General features: G+C 34.5%; 1 protein-coding gene and 1 long non-coding RNA gene across 13 annotated transcripts in view; one reads left to right on the top strand and one right to left on the bottom strand.

The window, feature by feature from the left end:
- Positions 1-11731, top strand: part of CFAP69 (cilia and flagella associated protein 69) — a 52397-nt gene extending 40666 nt beyond the window's left edge. For 10 of the 11 annotated variants that reach the window (XM_025042179.1, XM_025042181.1, XM_006925702.3 and 7 more), the window contains 7 exons: positions 898-1090; positions 3527-3664; positions 4250-4326; positions 5481-5678; positions 7408-7494; positions 8739-8843; positions 9400-11731. In XM_025042179.1, coding sequence (XP_024897947.1) covers positions 898-1090; positions 3527-3664; positions 4250-4326; positions 5481-5678; positions 7408-7494; positions 8739-8843; positions 9400-9570 — 969 coding nt within the window. In that variant the 3' untranslated portion in view covers positions 9571-11731. The remainder of the gene's footprint in view (positions 1-897; positions 1091-3526; positions 3665-4249; positions 4327-5480; positions 5679-7407; positions 7495-8738; positions 8844-9399) is intronic. The other variant, XM_006925704.3, reaches the window with a different exon arrangement.
- Positions 11732-15670: 3939 nt separating this feature from the next.
- LOC112473992 overlaps positions 15671-17774 on the bottom strand; it is a 3428-nt gene continuing 1324 nt past the window's right edge. For both annotated transcript variants that reach the window (XR_003044241.1, XR_003044242.1), the window contains exon 3: positions 15671-17003. This is a non-coding gene — a long non-coding RNA (uncharacterized LOC112473992). The remainder of the gene's footprint in view (positions 17004-17774) is intronic.

Here is a 17774-nt window from a genome sequence, read left to right as displayed (position 1 = left end):
ATATTTATTCAATGTACGTTGATAATAATTGCTAATAGTGGTTAAATATTATTGATAGCTTATTATGTAACAGTCTCATATAACCCATCATAATAACTCTCTAAAGCAGGTAATATTATTATCCTTCATTTAATAAAAGAAGAAACTGATAATGTTTGTAATTCAAACAACAGGTTACCTGTTTCTTTTGCTGTATTCTATTAGCCATATACTATAAGAGTTGATCAACAAAAAATATTTCCAACAGAAACCATCCCCATGTGGAGGCCATTGTTCTGGATGGACTTCTCTCTACCTACATTTTGGTTTGCTGAAAACTAGTTTTAGCAAAACAAAGAAAATATGCTTGATTTTTCTTAGATTCTTAGTCTTATAGGTGCTGATGTTCAAAATACAAAATTATACCTCATTTTTATTTATTGTCATATGTGACTGCCATTTGATATTACCATCAGTTATTCTCTTAGTAACAGGTAGGTTACAGCTATCTTTACAAACCTTAATAAAGCATGTAAATTAGAAAGATCCTGTAATTACAGTGACTTATGCATAGTACTGTTGAACTTGCTCCACTTAAACATCTTCACTTATTTTTTACACTCTCCCTTTTCCTAGTCAACCAAATCAATTACATTTTTGTTTGTGATGTATGTTTATGACTATGTCAAAATTATATTGAATCTTTTATTCTTTTTAATTCCTAATGTTTGAAAGTGTATTCATAACAATGGGTATCTATATTAACAGGTTATCATAAATCATAATTAGAGTTTGAATTTTGTAAAGCAATTATTTAGAAGAAACCTACTGATTAATAGGAATGTTTTTCCTTTTTTTTTAAGGTAATAGTTCTAATATTTACTGCAACTTTTTGCTTTTTCTGTTTCCTTGCAAAAGTTGAACCAAAAAAAATTCTGTAATTTAATACTTGGAATAATGGTTGAATTTTGCGATAATCCCAAAACTACGGTTCATGTCAATTCTTGGCGAGGGAAGAAGGACCAGACAGCTGCTAGTCTTTTAATTAAATTGTGGAGAAAGGAAGAAAAAGAACTTGGAGTAAAACGTGATAAGCATGGGAAGATCATTGGTGAGTATTTGTTATTGTTAGTAGAAGCAATTAGATGCATATTTTTAAAAAGATCTTTAAAAGATATTAGGAAAATATGAAGACTTTTACACCTTTGTTTAAAGTTCTTTTCACAGGAGTTTGCAGATTTTGCTATTGTAAATTCTGCATAATGAGAAGAAAACTGACAAAATAAGCAGCAGGTTGATATTTTTATAGAAATTTTCAGGAAATGGTATTTGACGATATTCTTTTCAATATTTTTTATTTTTCAATTATAGGTGACATACCATATTATATTAGTTTTGGGTATACAACATAGTGACTAGACACTAATAAAACTTAACAAAGTGATCATGCCAATAAATCTAATACCCATCTGGCACCATGCATAGTTATTATAATATTGTTGACTATTCTCTATGCTACACTTTACATCCCATGATAATTTTGCACCTACCAATTTGTACTGCTTTATCCCTTCCCCTTTTTCACCCAACCTCCTAACCACCCTCCCATCTGGCAACCATCAAAATGTTCTCTGAATGATTTTGTTTTGTTTGTTCATTTATTTTGTTTTTTAAATTCCACATATAAGTGAAATCATATGCTACTTTGTCTTTCCTTAATTTATTTCACTTAGCGTAATACCCTCTAGGTCCATCCATGTTGTTGCAGGTCGCAAGATTTCATTCTTTTCTGTGGCTGAGTAATATTCCATTGTATATATGTCTCACTTCTTTATCCATTCATCTATTGATGGACACTTAGGTTGCCTCCATATCTTGGCTAATGTAAGTAATGCTGCAGTGAACATATGGATGAATCTCTTTTGGAAGTAGTATTTTGGGTTTCTTCATATAAATACCCAGAAATGGAATAACCTTTGAGAGATTTCAGAAAAGTCCACAGATGAGCCAAGACAGGCTGTTTGTGTGGAAAAGCCACTGGAAGTATCTTGGGTGGGCCCCTAAACTGGGTTGCACAGGATCTCAGATTCACCAAGGTGGCTGAACCTTGTTAGCTAGGTTGATGGAGACTCAGATATGGCATCTGCAAGCTGGGTCGAGGGAGGGCTCAGCAAAGGAACAATGGCTTCTACCAGCAGTTCTGTCTAGGGTAAAGCTGCCCTTCTAGCCCTCACCCTGAAGCCAGACAATTCAGTGCCTCCCCATATGTCCTTGCTGCCTTTTGAGCTGCTGCCCCAGTGCTGGAGCTCAGCGAGTAAGTCCATGCATGGGACCTTTAAGTGGAACACCTGGTACTCCAGCGGCCCTCCCTCTCACTCAGGAACAATATCTGCTGGTTTTCACAGCCAGAAGTTGTGAGGACCTCTCTTCCCAGCACTGGAACCCCAGGCTGTAGAGCTTGGTGTGGGCTGGGACCCCTTGCTCTTCAGGAGGGACCTCTACAGCCAAGGTATCCCTCCCAATTTTTAACTGCCGCATGTGGGTGTGGGACCAGCCCATTCTGCATCTCCTTTCCTCCTATTAATTTCAACATGGCTTCTTTTGTATGTCCTTAGTTGTAGGACTTCTGTTCAGCTAGACTTCAGGAGATTCTCAATTATGGTGGTTCTGTAGTTTAGTTGTAATTTTGATGTGATCATGGGAGGAGGTGAGCACAATGTTCCCTACTCCACCATCTTGACCAGAAGCCTTTGATTATATGCTCTAACTTGAAAAAAAACTAACAGTAGTACTAAAATTACCTGCTTTTAGAAATAAATTCAGTAATAAACAATTTTTATTGTATTTTGTACATTTCTATTGATTCATATTTATATAATTTATTTTATATAAAATAAACTTTTCTAAACAAAAATAAATCAGATGTTTCATAAATTTTAATTACTAGATCCTAAATTAATGAAGTTTACAATATCAGAATCTATAGTTCACTTATCTATTCTACAATGCTACATTATATTTTCTAAACCTCTTAAGATTCTTATTATGGTTTCATCTATACTGTTAATATTATTTATTTTTAAATGAAAATATCTTCCCTTTAACTTCAGATGATTTCTGTCTTCAATCCAATTATTTCTCAGTTTTGACCTATAACATAAAAGTTTTTATATTTATAGTATAATATATAGAAACAAAAGCAAAGGAGATTACATCATTGTTTAACTGACATTGTTCGATTTCTGGATTTCAAAATTAGAAAAGTTGCTTACAAAAGAGTTTCACATTTTAAAAAGTAATTTTTTGAAATTTTTATATTTTACATAAATGATAAAAATGAAAGCTATATGTTTTGCCACAAAATGGGGGACGAAATCACAGATTACTATGCCTTCAAAAGAATAACCATCTACAAGGCACTATTTTACTCTGTTATAATATTTTTATATATTTTATAATGTCTAGACTAAAATCTCAAAATTAAATTTTTATTTAGTACAGTTTTTATCTGTTCCTTCTATATATTTTTTTCCTATCTAATGATTAGATACAAAGAAACCTCTATTTACTAGTTTTCAAGAAGAGCAAAATATCATGCCACTGCCTGCTGACTGCCCAACTGTCGCAGTTATGGATGTTGCTGAAAACATCAGAGCAAAAATTTATGCTGTGTTGGGCAAACTAGGTAAGAAGCTACTCGTCAAATTCACAAGAGTTTCTCTGATTGCTTCATATGTGAGTTGCTTTTGCTTTGGAGTCCACTTTTCAAACATGATGAACCAAAGTCCCTTTATACAGATAAATGCATGTTCCATCGTTATCCCAATGCCCAGGCTACTCCCCTGATCAAGTAAATCAGTGGGTGTGGGATCTAGGTATCAGTATTTTTTTATATCTCCCCAGGCAATTCCAGTGTGCATTCAGGATTAAAGGCAGTTAGTTTAGATGAGTAGGTTTAAACACTAGAATTCTGAAGCACCTGAGTTTTCCTAAGTCCTTGTTCTTATTAAGGAAAAAGTCTTCACTCGTTAGGTTCTGAAAATACAATATGGTCTATCCATAGCACAGAAAGTATTCCTCTTTAATGACTGGTTAAGGATGGCCTGGAAGAGGTTTGTTACAGGAAAAAAGTCAAAAGCTCATAGAAGTAACATTTTCATAAAGCAAGATGAAATCAAAAGTAACTGTTTATTTGTTTTTATGATAGATATTTGCCTATTGGAATCACTTGTTCTGTTAAAGTAATTCTCTCTTTGTAAAATTTGTTTAGATTTTGAAAATTTACCTGGCCTATCTGCTGAAGATTTTGTCACCCTCTGTATCATACATAGATACCTTGATTTTAAAGTGAGTACCTTTTAACCTTGTTATTAAAATCTAGTATGGCAAAAAGTCAACTGGGAAATAAAAGTTCTGTTCATAGTTGTGAGCAGTCATCCTGTACTGTGTTATTTTTATTTTCCATTTTGTATCTGGTACTATTCAGAAAATATACAATGAATTGATTGTGTGTTTTCCTTCAGATAAGATTTCTTCCAACTATTAGTTTATAAAAGAAGATGGATATTACTGACAGAGTTATTCAGAAGTCTAACTAAATGTTTAAAATATAATGTCTTCTCTTTATAGAGCATTAGGAGCTAGAAGTAATTGAATTATTGCCAATTAAAATAAATTATTAATATTAATTATTTTACCATTACTTTATATAATGATGAAATATCAATTAAAGGATATTAGTTTGCTTACATTGCTGGTTATATTTTTGGTAAATAAATGCTTTTAAAGTTTCAGGAAAGTCTTTTCAAGTAAACATTTTCTTCTAATATTAGTACACTGTTTATTTGAATGTTGTAAATGATAAACCTCTATTTTCAAATGAAAACAAGACTGAATTTTATCCCTATCTAGGATATATAAATTTTTCTCTAAATTTAAACATACTCAAGCACATTAATTTCCAGACAACCCAGAATATGAGATGGAGCTATCAGCATGATGGAACTATAGTGTTAAGAGCTTGATTTTCAATTATTGTCTTAGGTAGAAGGTGAGGGGCAGAGCCCTATTTCTCAGGGTAGCTGGGTTCTAGGGTCCCAGGAATTCCCATGTTCATTGTTCTATAAATTCAGCCTGACCCAGCCTTCAGTACAGAGCTTTAAGAAGGAAAGCATCCGTAGTTCAAGAGGATAAGACAAAAGCAGCAGTTTCTGCAGCTATGAAAGCAATGACTTTAAACCAGAGGGCAGTGATGATGGCATTGAACTAGACTTGGGTAGTGGAGCCTCATCCATGACTACTTTGTCATTGAAAAACATTTGGTAAACTACTTCTGAATACTCAGATATAACTGGTGCTCCAAGTCATTCCCAGTGCATTTCACTTATTCCTAAGTGTAAGTTAGGAAAAGCTGGTCCAGTAAGTGTTAAAGTATTACCTAGAATTGTATCATTTATTTTCAGTTCATTTAACTTTTTTAAACTTAAACTTTGTTATAATAGATTGGAGAAATATGGAATGAAATATATGAAGAAATAAAATTAGAAAAGTTAAGACCAGTCACTACAGATAAAAATATTTTGGAAGCTATTACAACAGCATCAGAAAATATTGGAAAAATGGTTGCTTCTCTGCAAAGCGAGATGATTGAAAGCCAAGCACGCCAAGATGTACAAAATGAACAAAGAGTATACGCAAAAGTAAGCCACAAAAAGCACTGAAGCACACGATAATTATTTCATTGCTTAAATTAGTTGAAGTTATCCATAGGCTATATTTGCCTTCCTTGTAAATGTTTCAGCACTTAAGAGTTATTTTGTAGTTTTCTTGCAGTTACTTTTGGTGTCTTCACACACTTTTTAAAGACACCATGGAGTTAAGAGCTTGATATTCAATTACACATTCAATGCTATTTTGTGGCATTACGATTTTATTTCTACAGGCTTACATTTTAAAAAGTAGACACCTGAGACACTTCCATTTTTTGAAATATGTTCCAAAAATTGTGAGCTATTTAAATGTATACATTTAGCAAATTCTGATAGTATATCTCTGTGGCTATAGATATAAATCACCTCAATGAGAAAGCTGGCTCTCATCCCTTACTCTGTTATAAGCCCTTACTAGTAAGCCAACCATAGGCATATCGATAAGCTTCATCCTCACCTCAGTGCTAAGACACCTACTATGAGGTTTCTATAAATCCAGAGATAAACTGGCCTCCAACATTAGCTAATCAGAAAAAAACCTGTCAGAATAATATAAGCCATTTTCTTAAAGCTTTACACAGGTGGAAAACTGACACATCAGAAGCTTCCACCTGTGTAAAGCTTTAAGAAAAGGTTAAGTGACTATTTAAATTAACTTGTCCACAGACACAAAGATGATATAGATTTCCCACTTAGGCCTGGTGATCCTTTATGACTACAATTAAATGTTTAAAATCCTTTAAGGTGATTTCCAAAGTGTTTTCTATTGCCTGCTGTTTCCACATAGACTAGAACGTTTATATCTTCAGCCTGGCGGAACTCCATCTGCACCCACCTGTGAATTCTGCTCCATCTTAAATTCTGCACTTTCTTGCTTGGAAATTTTGTTTAAGTTTTTATTGCATAGATGCTGCCAGTTAATCCATTTATTTGCTCTTAAGTGGGGTTAGCCCTATCGGAAGTTTTACTGCCTCGAGTTCTGTTGAATGGCGGAATGTCTGCTGTGTGGACTAGCTAGTGTTGATTTGTCATCATAGCTCTGACCTCACTTGGTTTTTAGCAGTCAAATATTTAATTAAATACTCTTACATTCGTAATTAAACTTAATAGTATATTTTACACCAACCAAGGGAATGTATCCTCTGATTATATATTTAGTGGAGAGCCTGTTGAGAAGTTTAGTCTTTGCAGTTTGTTAGTAGTTACCTCCCTAGACTACATCACCACAACAAACTCGGCACTCTCACAAAATTGCTTCTCTTGCAGTAGTCATAAGTTAGACATAGTTTCACCAATATAATCTTGCTTAAACTATTATCAGGGCAGCGGGAATCTCTTTTCTCCTATGAATTTGCTGTTGGGTCACTTACATATTTTGTCCTGGATTATTATCTGTCTTCACAAGTGATAATCATGTAAAACAATCAGCCTTGCTGAGAATGATTGTTGTTATTTTTATATTTTTTATAACAACAGTTGTGCATTATATTTCATGGAAAGCAGTTCAAACCTTAGACACATAATGATGGAAGGATTTTTTTTCCATTGTAATACTTAAGTAATTTAAGTTGTTGAACTTTATGATTACTCTAATCCTTTTGCTAGTCAACCTTAAAATTTATCTTGGCAAAAACTAGATCTTCCTTCAAAATAAGGGCTTTCTGGCCCTTTTGTGTCCTTTCATTGAAACTGGAACTCTTAATTATCATTCTCATTTCAGATACAAGCCACACACAAGCAGAGAGATTTGGCTAATAAGTCATGGGAAAATTTCTTGGCTAGAACATCAAATGCTAAAACTTTAAAGGTAGGATTTTTGAAATATTATGATATCTACAACAAATAGCCAAATCTGACAGACTTTTTCAGAAATATTCTCCTTTTTCTGTTGATCTTTCGGTAGAACACTAACACTATTAGATCTTTATATGCAATTTAGAATGTAATTGAAATTACAAATTTTCAGAAGAGGCCACTGAATTTTATTTGGTGTAGCTGTGGGAAACAAAGGTGCTGTTTCTGGTTTGCATGAAGGAGATGATAGTTAGCCAGCCAAGAAATTCATTGATATGTTCTGTAAGAAGCAGAGTAAAGGACAGAAAAAACAATTGTCCGTATTATTCTCTCCCCCAAGGATGTTTCCCGTCTGTGACCACCAAAAGAAACATTATGTTAAAGTTTAAATGGGAGTTTGGGATAATCACTCCTTTGGAAAAATGTGATAAGGTGCTTCAGCTATAAACTAGAAACTAAAAATTCTATAATGTCACTTGTTCACTTGAGATATGTGAGAAGCATCATGGATTTCCAAAATCTTATTACTTTTTTCCAACTTTTCCATTAATACTTCAAATACACTTTTACATATTATAAATCTTCTTGTAAATATAAAATTGTTTAATGTTACATTAGTCTACGAAAATAGTGGAACCACATTAAGATAGCAAAACCGAAGCTAAGGACATGCTGATTCAAAGTACTGTGTCTTCCCCTTCTCACTGAAAGTTCTTACCCATTATTTATAAAATATTCTCCTAAGTACCTGTAGTTTTAAGGAATAGTTCATGAAAATCATCCCCTTCCATGCAGATCTTTGGTTACCTGAAATTTACCTGTTATAGTGCCTCAAATATTGAGCTTGAATATGACTGCAACAAATTAGGTAATATATATTATTCTAAATGTTTGAAACATTTAAGTATACTGAGTTAGTATTTAATTTACACAAAATGCTTTGAAAACATGCATCACCTGATGTAAATTCAGTAGCCTATTCTATCATGTGTTAAATATTGAACCTGCTTTCCTCCAGCTTGCTTTATTCTTGGTCATATGTGACCAGTGCCTCTGGAAATCTCAGGTGACTGGTGTCTTCTGCACTGTACAAAAGATATAATTTGCTAAAAACTGTCTTCTTAGCCTAAATGAGTAAATGCAGATTCCAGTGCTAACTAACAAACAGTCAAACAATAAGCCAGACATATACTTCATTATAAGTACCATAGTTAATGCTTTAATAGTAATCTTATTTTCTTATTTAAAAACATTCAGAAAGCAAAAAGACTTCAGGAAAAAGCTATAGAATCCTCTAGATACAATGAGCGACCACCAAATGCAATATTTCACCAAACAGAAATTAAAGGCCTTAACACAACGGTAAGATTTTTTCCTCCATAACTTTTCTTAACAGATATTGAATCTAGTCCCCAAAGAATGTTATTGCCATGGGATTTTTGTCTCATATTTTTTCTTTTTGCTGCTCCAATTTCACATAGTTAAGGTACTTATCTCCAAGTTACCTCTGCCCTCGCCCAGTGCTGGTTTAGACCAGACTCAGCCCTCCAGCATTCTCAAGAAACTGCTACAAACACTAGTTAGAATATACCTCTACATCTCTTTGGCAAAAAAAAATGTACAGTGTCTCTGCTGCCTGGCAAATAGGTCCATGCCAGATTCTAGTGTTCCTGGTGTCTTCTTCTAGACATAATTTGGCCCTGATTGCAAAGCTGATAAGCACTAAAAGTAGAAGTAGAACCAAACCCATTTCCCTGGCTCCCAAGCCCTTTACTTTCCATCATGCCATGCTGCCTCGTAGTTACTTATATGTATGTTTCGTATCTTTTTCCAAAGTAAGCTGAAAGATACATGGGTTTTTCTCTTATTGAAAAACTTTATAAATGGACTCTGAGATACTTACCTTTTGCTTTTTTAGGTGCCCTCTGGTCGGGTAGTAACGCTGGAAAGCACTCCTGCCCGATTAGTGGGAGGACCTCTGGCTGATACAGATATTGCTCTTAAAAAACTGCCTATTCGAGGAGGAGCCTTACAAAGGGTGAAAACAGTGAAAATTGTTGATGAGCCAAAGAAGAATGTTCTTACATAAAATGCTCTAGAGACTTTTTGAGATAAATTCTGCTTACAGATTTTTAGTTAAATATATCTTTATATACAAATGTAAAGCAAATATTTTAGGATAAATATTTTAGTAAAATACTATAAAAATAAGCACATATAGTTTATTTTTACTGAAAATATCAACATATAGTATCAGGAGAGTTGTCATTAATTTCTATGGAAAGATTACTAATTCTCTCAACCAAAATTGTAAAACGTATTTTATCAGTTAAGACTTTTGGTTGTATGTGAACTAATTTAACCCCCTCCCTACCCCCAAAAAAGTTTTACAGCTCTGTAGCTATCCTATCAAGTCTAGAGGTAATTAAGACTACAGGCTTTGTTGGATCTAGGGACCAAAACTCTGTGAGTAAGATCTTCCCCCTACCCTAGAAGCTCCTGGATTATATTCTGGGAGATATTCAGTAGAGAAGAGTGCATGCCTCTCTCTCAACAGTCCTGCAACTGCCTCTGCATCTTGGGACCCCTCACTGGCTACTTGCCCATTCCTTAGCCAATGACCATGATTTTGGCCAGATCTGAGTACTGTCTACTCCCAGAGTCAGAAGCAGGCCAACCCCATCCAAAGTATATGGATGGAGTGGGAACTCAGGATATTGTTGTCATGAGTATATATAAATTCTGGGCAGCAAAAACATTAGCAACAAATACGTTGGTCAAAGTACAATAAGTTATCTGTGTTATAAAAAGCAAATGTTAGTCATGAGCTAAGCAATAAAAATAAATAAAAATATAGATGATTTTACTTTTAATATATAAACATGCAAAGGAATCTCTATGCTATTCCTCGTCTTTAATGGGGAAGAGAAAAGGAGAGTGGGGGAAGTGTTTTTCCTCCTTTGGTGGTGGCGGTAACTTGCCAAAGAATAGGAGGTAGATGGCTTAATGCTGGATATAGAGTACTGTCGGTTCCCTGCATGCCACTATAACGTACTTTCCATAGCCTCTCTGCATCCCCATCAATTTCCTCATCCACCCAGGAAACCACAAAGTTGAGTTTATATCAATGCTGGGAGAGAAAAGAACCTGTTTTCTTAGACAGAAAAAATATACTAGAATTTGTCTAGATTCTAAGCCCCATAGAGCACACTCAGCAGTGTGCTAGTAAACATATAACAACTGGCTCTTCAAGGAGAAAAAGCCTTCATTTGTAGTGTTTGCCAATTTGTACTGCACTATGACCGGTTTCAAGCTACCAGCATGATACCCCTGAATGCAGAGTTGGGTGGACGTGCATATAACCCACTTTTCTTATCACATAAGAGAGGGTTCCATCACCCCACTGGGCCCACCTACTACTTCCTCCTTCCTCCTTCTCCTCTTCCAACTCACATTCCTCCAAGAATTTTCCATTATCCTTGTCCGTGAGGACAGTAACATCTACAATGAAGGGAGAAATTGCAGCTGTTATTATTCTAATTAGAATGAGTTGCCAGTTCACCTTTGGCCAGCAGTCTCTCTCTCACCCTGGCCCTGCTGCCCATTCTCATTGTGGCCGCCCATTCTCATTGTGGCCCAGAGGAGTAGGTAGTATGCAGCACCTTATTAGTGAGCTTTGTCCTTCCTGAATCCTTTTCTCTATTACTACCACCCGTGACAAGATATTAGAAGGCATAATTTGTTCTACTTCATGGAAAGCCCTAAGCACAAAGATTCCACGTAAAAGGGAGTTACTGAGACACAAGAATGGATGTGAGTAGAAACATGCAACAGTGAGATGCCCATACAAAAAGCACCACATACACCTCAGGTATATCTCAGAGAATCAAGATGCAGTGTCCATAGTTAAGAACAATAAATCTTTGCCCCATTATGTAGACTATAAGCTCCCTAAGGACAAGGTAGAAACCATATCTCATTCATTATTGTAACCCATACCTCAATAAATTAATTATTGAATAAGTGTGATGGTGGCTTCAGCTCCTGGCAGCTTTCCCTTGAACTCTGCAGCTGCAGCAAAGTCTTGAGCTCAAACGGAAGATTCAGCCAACAAAATACTATGCAGGTAATGCTAAACCCAGACATGTTATAGTAGTTCAAATATATTTACTTCATAACAGCGATATACTTCCTCTAAAATGATGAGGTATAAATACTATTACATTAATAAAGCATGTATGAAAATAGAATTGATATCACTTGGTTCAGTGTCATTTTTCGTATGTAATACAACTTAGCTCCAGATTGATTAGGACTGGCCACAAGCAAAGTACTCTGTGATGTCTGTGGACCTTGCCCCTGCCATATGAATCTTACTCATCAAGAGGAGAAAAGGTAAAATAGGGCAGGTTATTACCTAGCAGCCATTTAACAGCTGAAGAAATGTAGGTGGGTAGAGAATAGTTATGTTGCTTAATCCAGGCACTGGCACTTGATAGACAGACTGCACCAAAGTTTGTATATTACAGTTCCAGCCACAAGGCAGGGAGTGAGTGAATCAGTCTGTCTCACAATGTCACTGCTTCTTCACATTCTGTTATTCCACACTCCTGAGCCCTATGGGATGTACTGCCTAGCCTATCCAGCCTGACAGAGAGGTGGACAGTATGTTTCCTTCCATGAGTCAGTAGAGGCAAAATTTCAAGCTCTCAAACTGAAACTTGTGCTAAAAACTAAATGAAAAGAAAGGCAAAAGAATAAAAATGATGGAGTCTAGTGGGCATAGATGAAAGTGGCTTTGATGCTCTAGTCCTCAGTCTGTCTTCTGGAACACAAGGTACATTTTGTATCTCAGGAAAAAAAAAACTATGATGTTCACCTTAAATTTTTTCAGGTCAAATAGACAGTTTCTCTAATCATTCTTATTTACTCCTTCCAGACTTTATGAACCTGACTAGCCTCTTGTGAAATGATACAATTTGTTAATATTTCTCTATACTGTGACCAGCTGAACCAAACAAGGATTTCCAGGTATAACAGGACCCATGGAGGGTAGTATAATGAAACTAGTCCCTCTCATTTTTACACTCTTTTTGCCAACAGAGCCTAAGTTTACATGAGTTTCATTAGCATTCATGTTTCATAATTGCTTTTATTTAGTTTATAGTCAAGGATGCTTTCTGAGAAAGAGAAAAGCAGCCTCTGACATCTGGAAACTGGCCTGGTACTACCAGGTCAAAATTCTATAGATAGACCCAGTGCTCAGATCTTGATTTCTAATAATATTCTCCAATGAAAGAAACCAGGGCTCTTTGAAGAAATGGGGGATGGGGCAGAAACATACAAGATGCATCTGGAGCATCTTATAGGGCTCCCAATGGCCAAAGCTGGAACAATTTGAGTTAACAAAATAAACAATGTAATATTGGATCAAAACTCAAAGTATAAATAATTGTCCACAAGTCCATACTAATATAAATAAATGATGGGGGGGGGGGAGAAGAAGAAGGAGGGAGGAGAGACAAATCTCCCATACAAAGAATTCCAGGTAAATTATATAGATATTCTCTCCTCAAGGTGATGGAACCTAACTCCTCATTTCCTTAAGTGTTGGTTATGCATAATGACTTACTTCCAGAGAATACAGTATAGAAAGAGAGGGGAAACTAATTTTACAGCAAAGAAACCTGGTAAACACTGCTTAGCCAAGATTAAATAGCATCAGTATTAAGTCATGTCGATAGCATGTACCCTTGATATAAAGTGTTAAGAATATTACTTTATAAAAAAACCCTACAACCCCAAGTCTAACCATGAGAAAAACAAGCCAAAATTGAGGGACATTCTGCAATATACCTAAACATACTCAAAATTGTTAAGGTCATCAAAAACATCTTAGAGCCTAAGGAGACAACTCAATGTAATGTGGTGTCCTAGATCGGATCCTGAAAGAGAAAAAGGACATTAGGGAAGAACTAGTGAGATCCAAATATAGTATGAAGTTTAGTTTATAATGTAATAGTATTTGTTCATTAGTTAGGACAAATGTACCATACTAATATAAGATGTAAACAATAGGCAAAAATGGTTGAGGAGTATACAAGAACTCTGCACTATCCTTGCAACTTTTCTGTAACTTAAAACTATTCTAAAATAAAACATTTAAAGTAAAAAAAAAAATTGTATAGGAAGAGCAGAGGAACTTTAGGTATAGATACTCAATTATTGTCCATTGTATCACTTTATGAAGAACTATTTTGTAAGCAATGTTAGGTGTTTTGCTGCCTTATTTTTTCTCCTCAGTTAAGCTCTCAGGAAAATAACTGGTTATGAGTTAAGCTATAGGAGCTCAGCATAAACCCAAAGCTGAAAAATAGATGGAGTCTTTTCCATAATGCCACTGCAAGAATTAGTGAGTTTTTTGCTTTGTTTTTAATGATCTTCTGACTAACCTAGTCAAATGATTTTGAATAGGGTAAAAGAATACATATCGTTCCCTACTCAACCCCATTTTGGGCACCATTTCTCTTTTTAATTTATATTTTGATATAAAACCACTTTTGAATTAGTTATATTTCCTACTGTACTTTTGTCCTACTACAATGACAGCTCTGTGAGTCAAGAATTGTATCTGGATTGTTCAGTAGTGTACCTCCAAGCCCAATGAATTTTTGTTGAGTGAATGAATGAATGATAAAAAAAAATTTTATATACAAATGACATGATTTGGGCCAAAAACTTAGGAGAATTTTAACAGAACATGATATCTAAGTACCATCAAAAAGACTTAAGATGAACTGCTCTAAAATTGGAATGTCTTTTTTGGCAAATGTTCTTATTTTTAATATTTTTTAATAATTCAATGTAGCATATAAATTCAATTAGCACTAGGGAACCATTTGTAATTAACCTGTTTTGGAAGGCTAATAATTATATGAACACTGAAAAGTTCATAATTTATACAACTGGTTGGACAATTTTTTAGGTAAAATTACGTGGTCTTGCTTTATGGCATTGAACTTTTGACCTTCAGTCATTTGCCCACAAGTTGTAAAAGAGCTGTTTTCCAAAAAAAAGAAAAAATCATGACCCTCTACCTCTACCTTCAGGAAATGAATTCGACATCTTGGATATTTGTCTGGTCAAGAGAACATAAGCCCTACTCTTGAACCAGTTGATTTTCTGAGCTTAGGGATCCATTTTTAATTGGCAGGATAAAATATTTTCAATCTAGGAATTTATTAGACTTAAAAACATTATTATTAACTGGTTATTATACAAAACTGTTATATTAAATATTTGTAAAATACGCCTGAAAGCTATGCAGCCTATTCATTCTTTAACATTGGAGATTCTTAACCTGGTTTTCATGGAGCCCCCCCCCACTCCAAAATTATACACAAAATGATGAATGTGTGTATGTATATACAACACCTGGTAAAGAGTCTATAGTTTCATCAGAATTTCAAAGTGGTCCATACTCAGAGAATGTAAGCACTCACCCGTTTGATTCAAAGTTTATCCTTGGATCAAGTCAAACCATCAGTTGCATACTTCTTCAGAATTACTTTTGCTGCTTTTAAAATTGTTTATATTTAATTGAGTTCAAGTGTGTTGGCATCAGCCTGCATTGAAGGGAATCTGTCATTGTCAAGATACTTGAAAACACAGTGCTGTACACCATGGTAGCCACTAGGAAACCCTATAGGACAGATTTCTGTTGACTCTTAGTCCTTGGAAAAGCTGGGCTTCTCCCAAACAAATGTCATTTTTTATATCAGTTTTGTGAATCTCGAAACTGGTCATGAGTCCTTCTTCACCTTGAGAAGTAGAAAACTCGGACCAAATTTACAGCTACCCTTTATTAAAGGTAAAGTTTTTTTATGACATGCATTTTAGTGTATTAATCTAAACTAAAACTGCATATTAGTTTCCTGTCTTCATTTCCCATCATCAATTTCTTCATTTACTTCATCTTATCCTATTGTTTGGTATATTTCTTTAAAACTTCATATCCTTTTTGGAATAAGATGTGAGCTATAAATAAAAAATATAAAAAAATAAGCTAACACCTAAAGACAAAAATTCTGTCAAACTACTAAAATGAAGTATCTTACTGAATTTTCAATTTTTATTCCTTTTAAAAAATAAAAACAATAAAAATGAGAACACAAAAAAATTTAGTCCTTAATGCATAGAACAATACTTTAATATATAAGATGGCTCAGTGATGAAATGCACATATCAGAAACCACAGTACATGCACATCAAAATTAAAATTACTTTTTATAACAATACTGCCATTAGTTTTGGCACACTTTTAAAGTGAATATTATGTATAAGTTACTTTATAAAATTGGTTACAATTTTACTCCATTAACTGTTGTATTAAAAAAATATGTTGCATTTGCATTTTAGGTGCCATTTTCTTTAAAATAAAGATGCTTACAAAGATGGCTTTAAAATAAATAGCTATTAAAAATTATCTGAAAAGATGGAAAATCATTCAATAGCTATAAGGCAATTACACATCAACAAAAATACAAGCTTTGTCGATATTAAAGAATTAGAAATAACAATTTTGATAAATACTACAGGAAATATTTGACCTCATAAATACGGACAGAGTTAAACTCAGGTTGGTGTCATCTTGCTTGAGATATTTTCCATGTTCTCCTTTAAATGTAAAATTCACATTTTGTAAAATTCAGCCCTTTACAAGAGAAACTTAATACTTACTTGAGATTCCCTCCTTTTAAACAACTCTATTGAAGAAATTAATTTCAAAAGCCTAAATGTCCAATGTTTAAAATTTATTCAACAAATGTAATATGATTACAGTGTTAAATGGTTTTCTCATGAACTTTTCATGGGAAAAAAAAATAAGATAATTTTAATGATCTACCAAAATGTACTATATTCCAAGACCATATAGAATCAAGTGTTTGTACATTAGAGCTCCTGTGGTTTCTAAATAACATGAGATCAGTAAAAATAAGCCAATCATATTAGGAAAAAATATGATAAGTTTCCTAGCTTGTTGGATAAACTTGAAAAATAAAAAGGATTAAATATTGAATTTTTAAGAAAACTAAACTGCTATTCTCTAAAGTATACATTTAAACTACTTCCTGTTATTCTCTGTGGAAAATTGTACTTGGGAGGCATCACCTGTCTTCTGCCCATTCCATGAGATCTTGACAGCAAGCAGTCCACATACATGTCCCAGAAATCCTGAGCTATGTTTAAGAAGACATTATAATGTCTGGGCCGCTGGGATTTTTGCAAGAACAACATGAAATTCCAGAAAGCATCCACATTGTGCTCTATCTTAAGTTCCTTGAGATCTATCAATGTCAAAGAGCACACGTTCCAGCACTGGAGATCAATGTCTTCCATAATCCCTGGGCTCACACTGGCAAGCACTCCCTTTTGAAATTCAAAATCTGCATTAATCAGATTGATCAGCATCATGCACCCCAGTGGTAGGCAAAACCATCTTCTTATGGCAAAACCCATATTCTATACAAAAAAAAGGGGGGGGATACATTTTTAACTTAAGGAGAAAAATCATTCAATTACTCAACAATCTTTAAACCTAAAAAATAAATATGTATTTGTTTTTGATCCAGCTAAATTTGCCTACTATCTGTTAGTTGGTTTTTCTCTAAGTTGCCGACTTTCAGACCTTCCTTTGAAAGGATATTAAAATTACAACTTGTTTTCCAACATTCTAATAAACAGTCTTCAGGAGCCACTGAAACCCAACACATGTTTATGAAGATGCAATAGATTCATTTCATCATAGACCTTTAGAGCTGAAAGAAACCTTAAAAAGCATGTGCTCTAACCTTCTCCCTTTACAGATTAGAAAAATCTTCAGTATATGGTTCAGAAAGTTCTCAGGTCTCCTATGTCTTCAGCCAAGACTCCTATCACAACACAGTTCAAGTAAATGGGTCCAAATGCAGCCCAGTATATATGTGTAACCACAAGAAAAAGGTTTTGAGTTTTTGTTCAATTGAGATGTTACCAGTCTATTAACTCAAATGGTGTTGGATGCTCAAGCACCATTTAAAGTTTCAAAGTTATTGATACTTTCATTTTTATTCATTAAAAAATACTTATATGCACTGATGCCCAGGAGAGATCCCTGGCTTCTCTCAGGTTCAGGAGCTGGACGGACATTAACATATGTACATGAAGCAGCACAAAGACAATAAAGCTAATGTGACATGGTGCTAGGCCAATGACATTCAGCAAAATCATGGATTTCCTAATGGCTCTTTGCAC

This window comes from Pteropus alecto, unplaced genomic scaffold, assembly GCF_000325575.1.
Source record: "Pteropus alecto unplaced genomic scaffold, ASM32557v1 scaffold69, whole genome shotgun sequence".
Classification (NCBI taxonomy): Eukaryota; Metazoa; Chordata; class Mammalia; order Chiroptera; family Pteropodidae; genus Pteropus; species Pteropus alecto.
The sequence above is the reverse complement of the archived record's forward strand: the minus strand, read 5'-3'. Positions and strand labels throughout refer to the sequence as shown.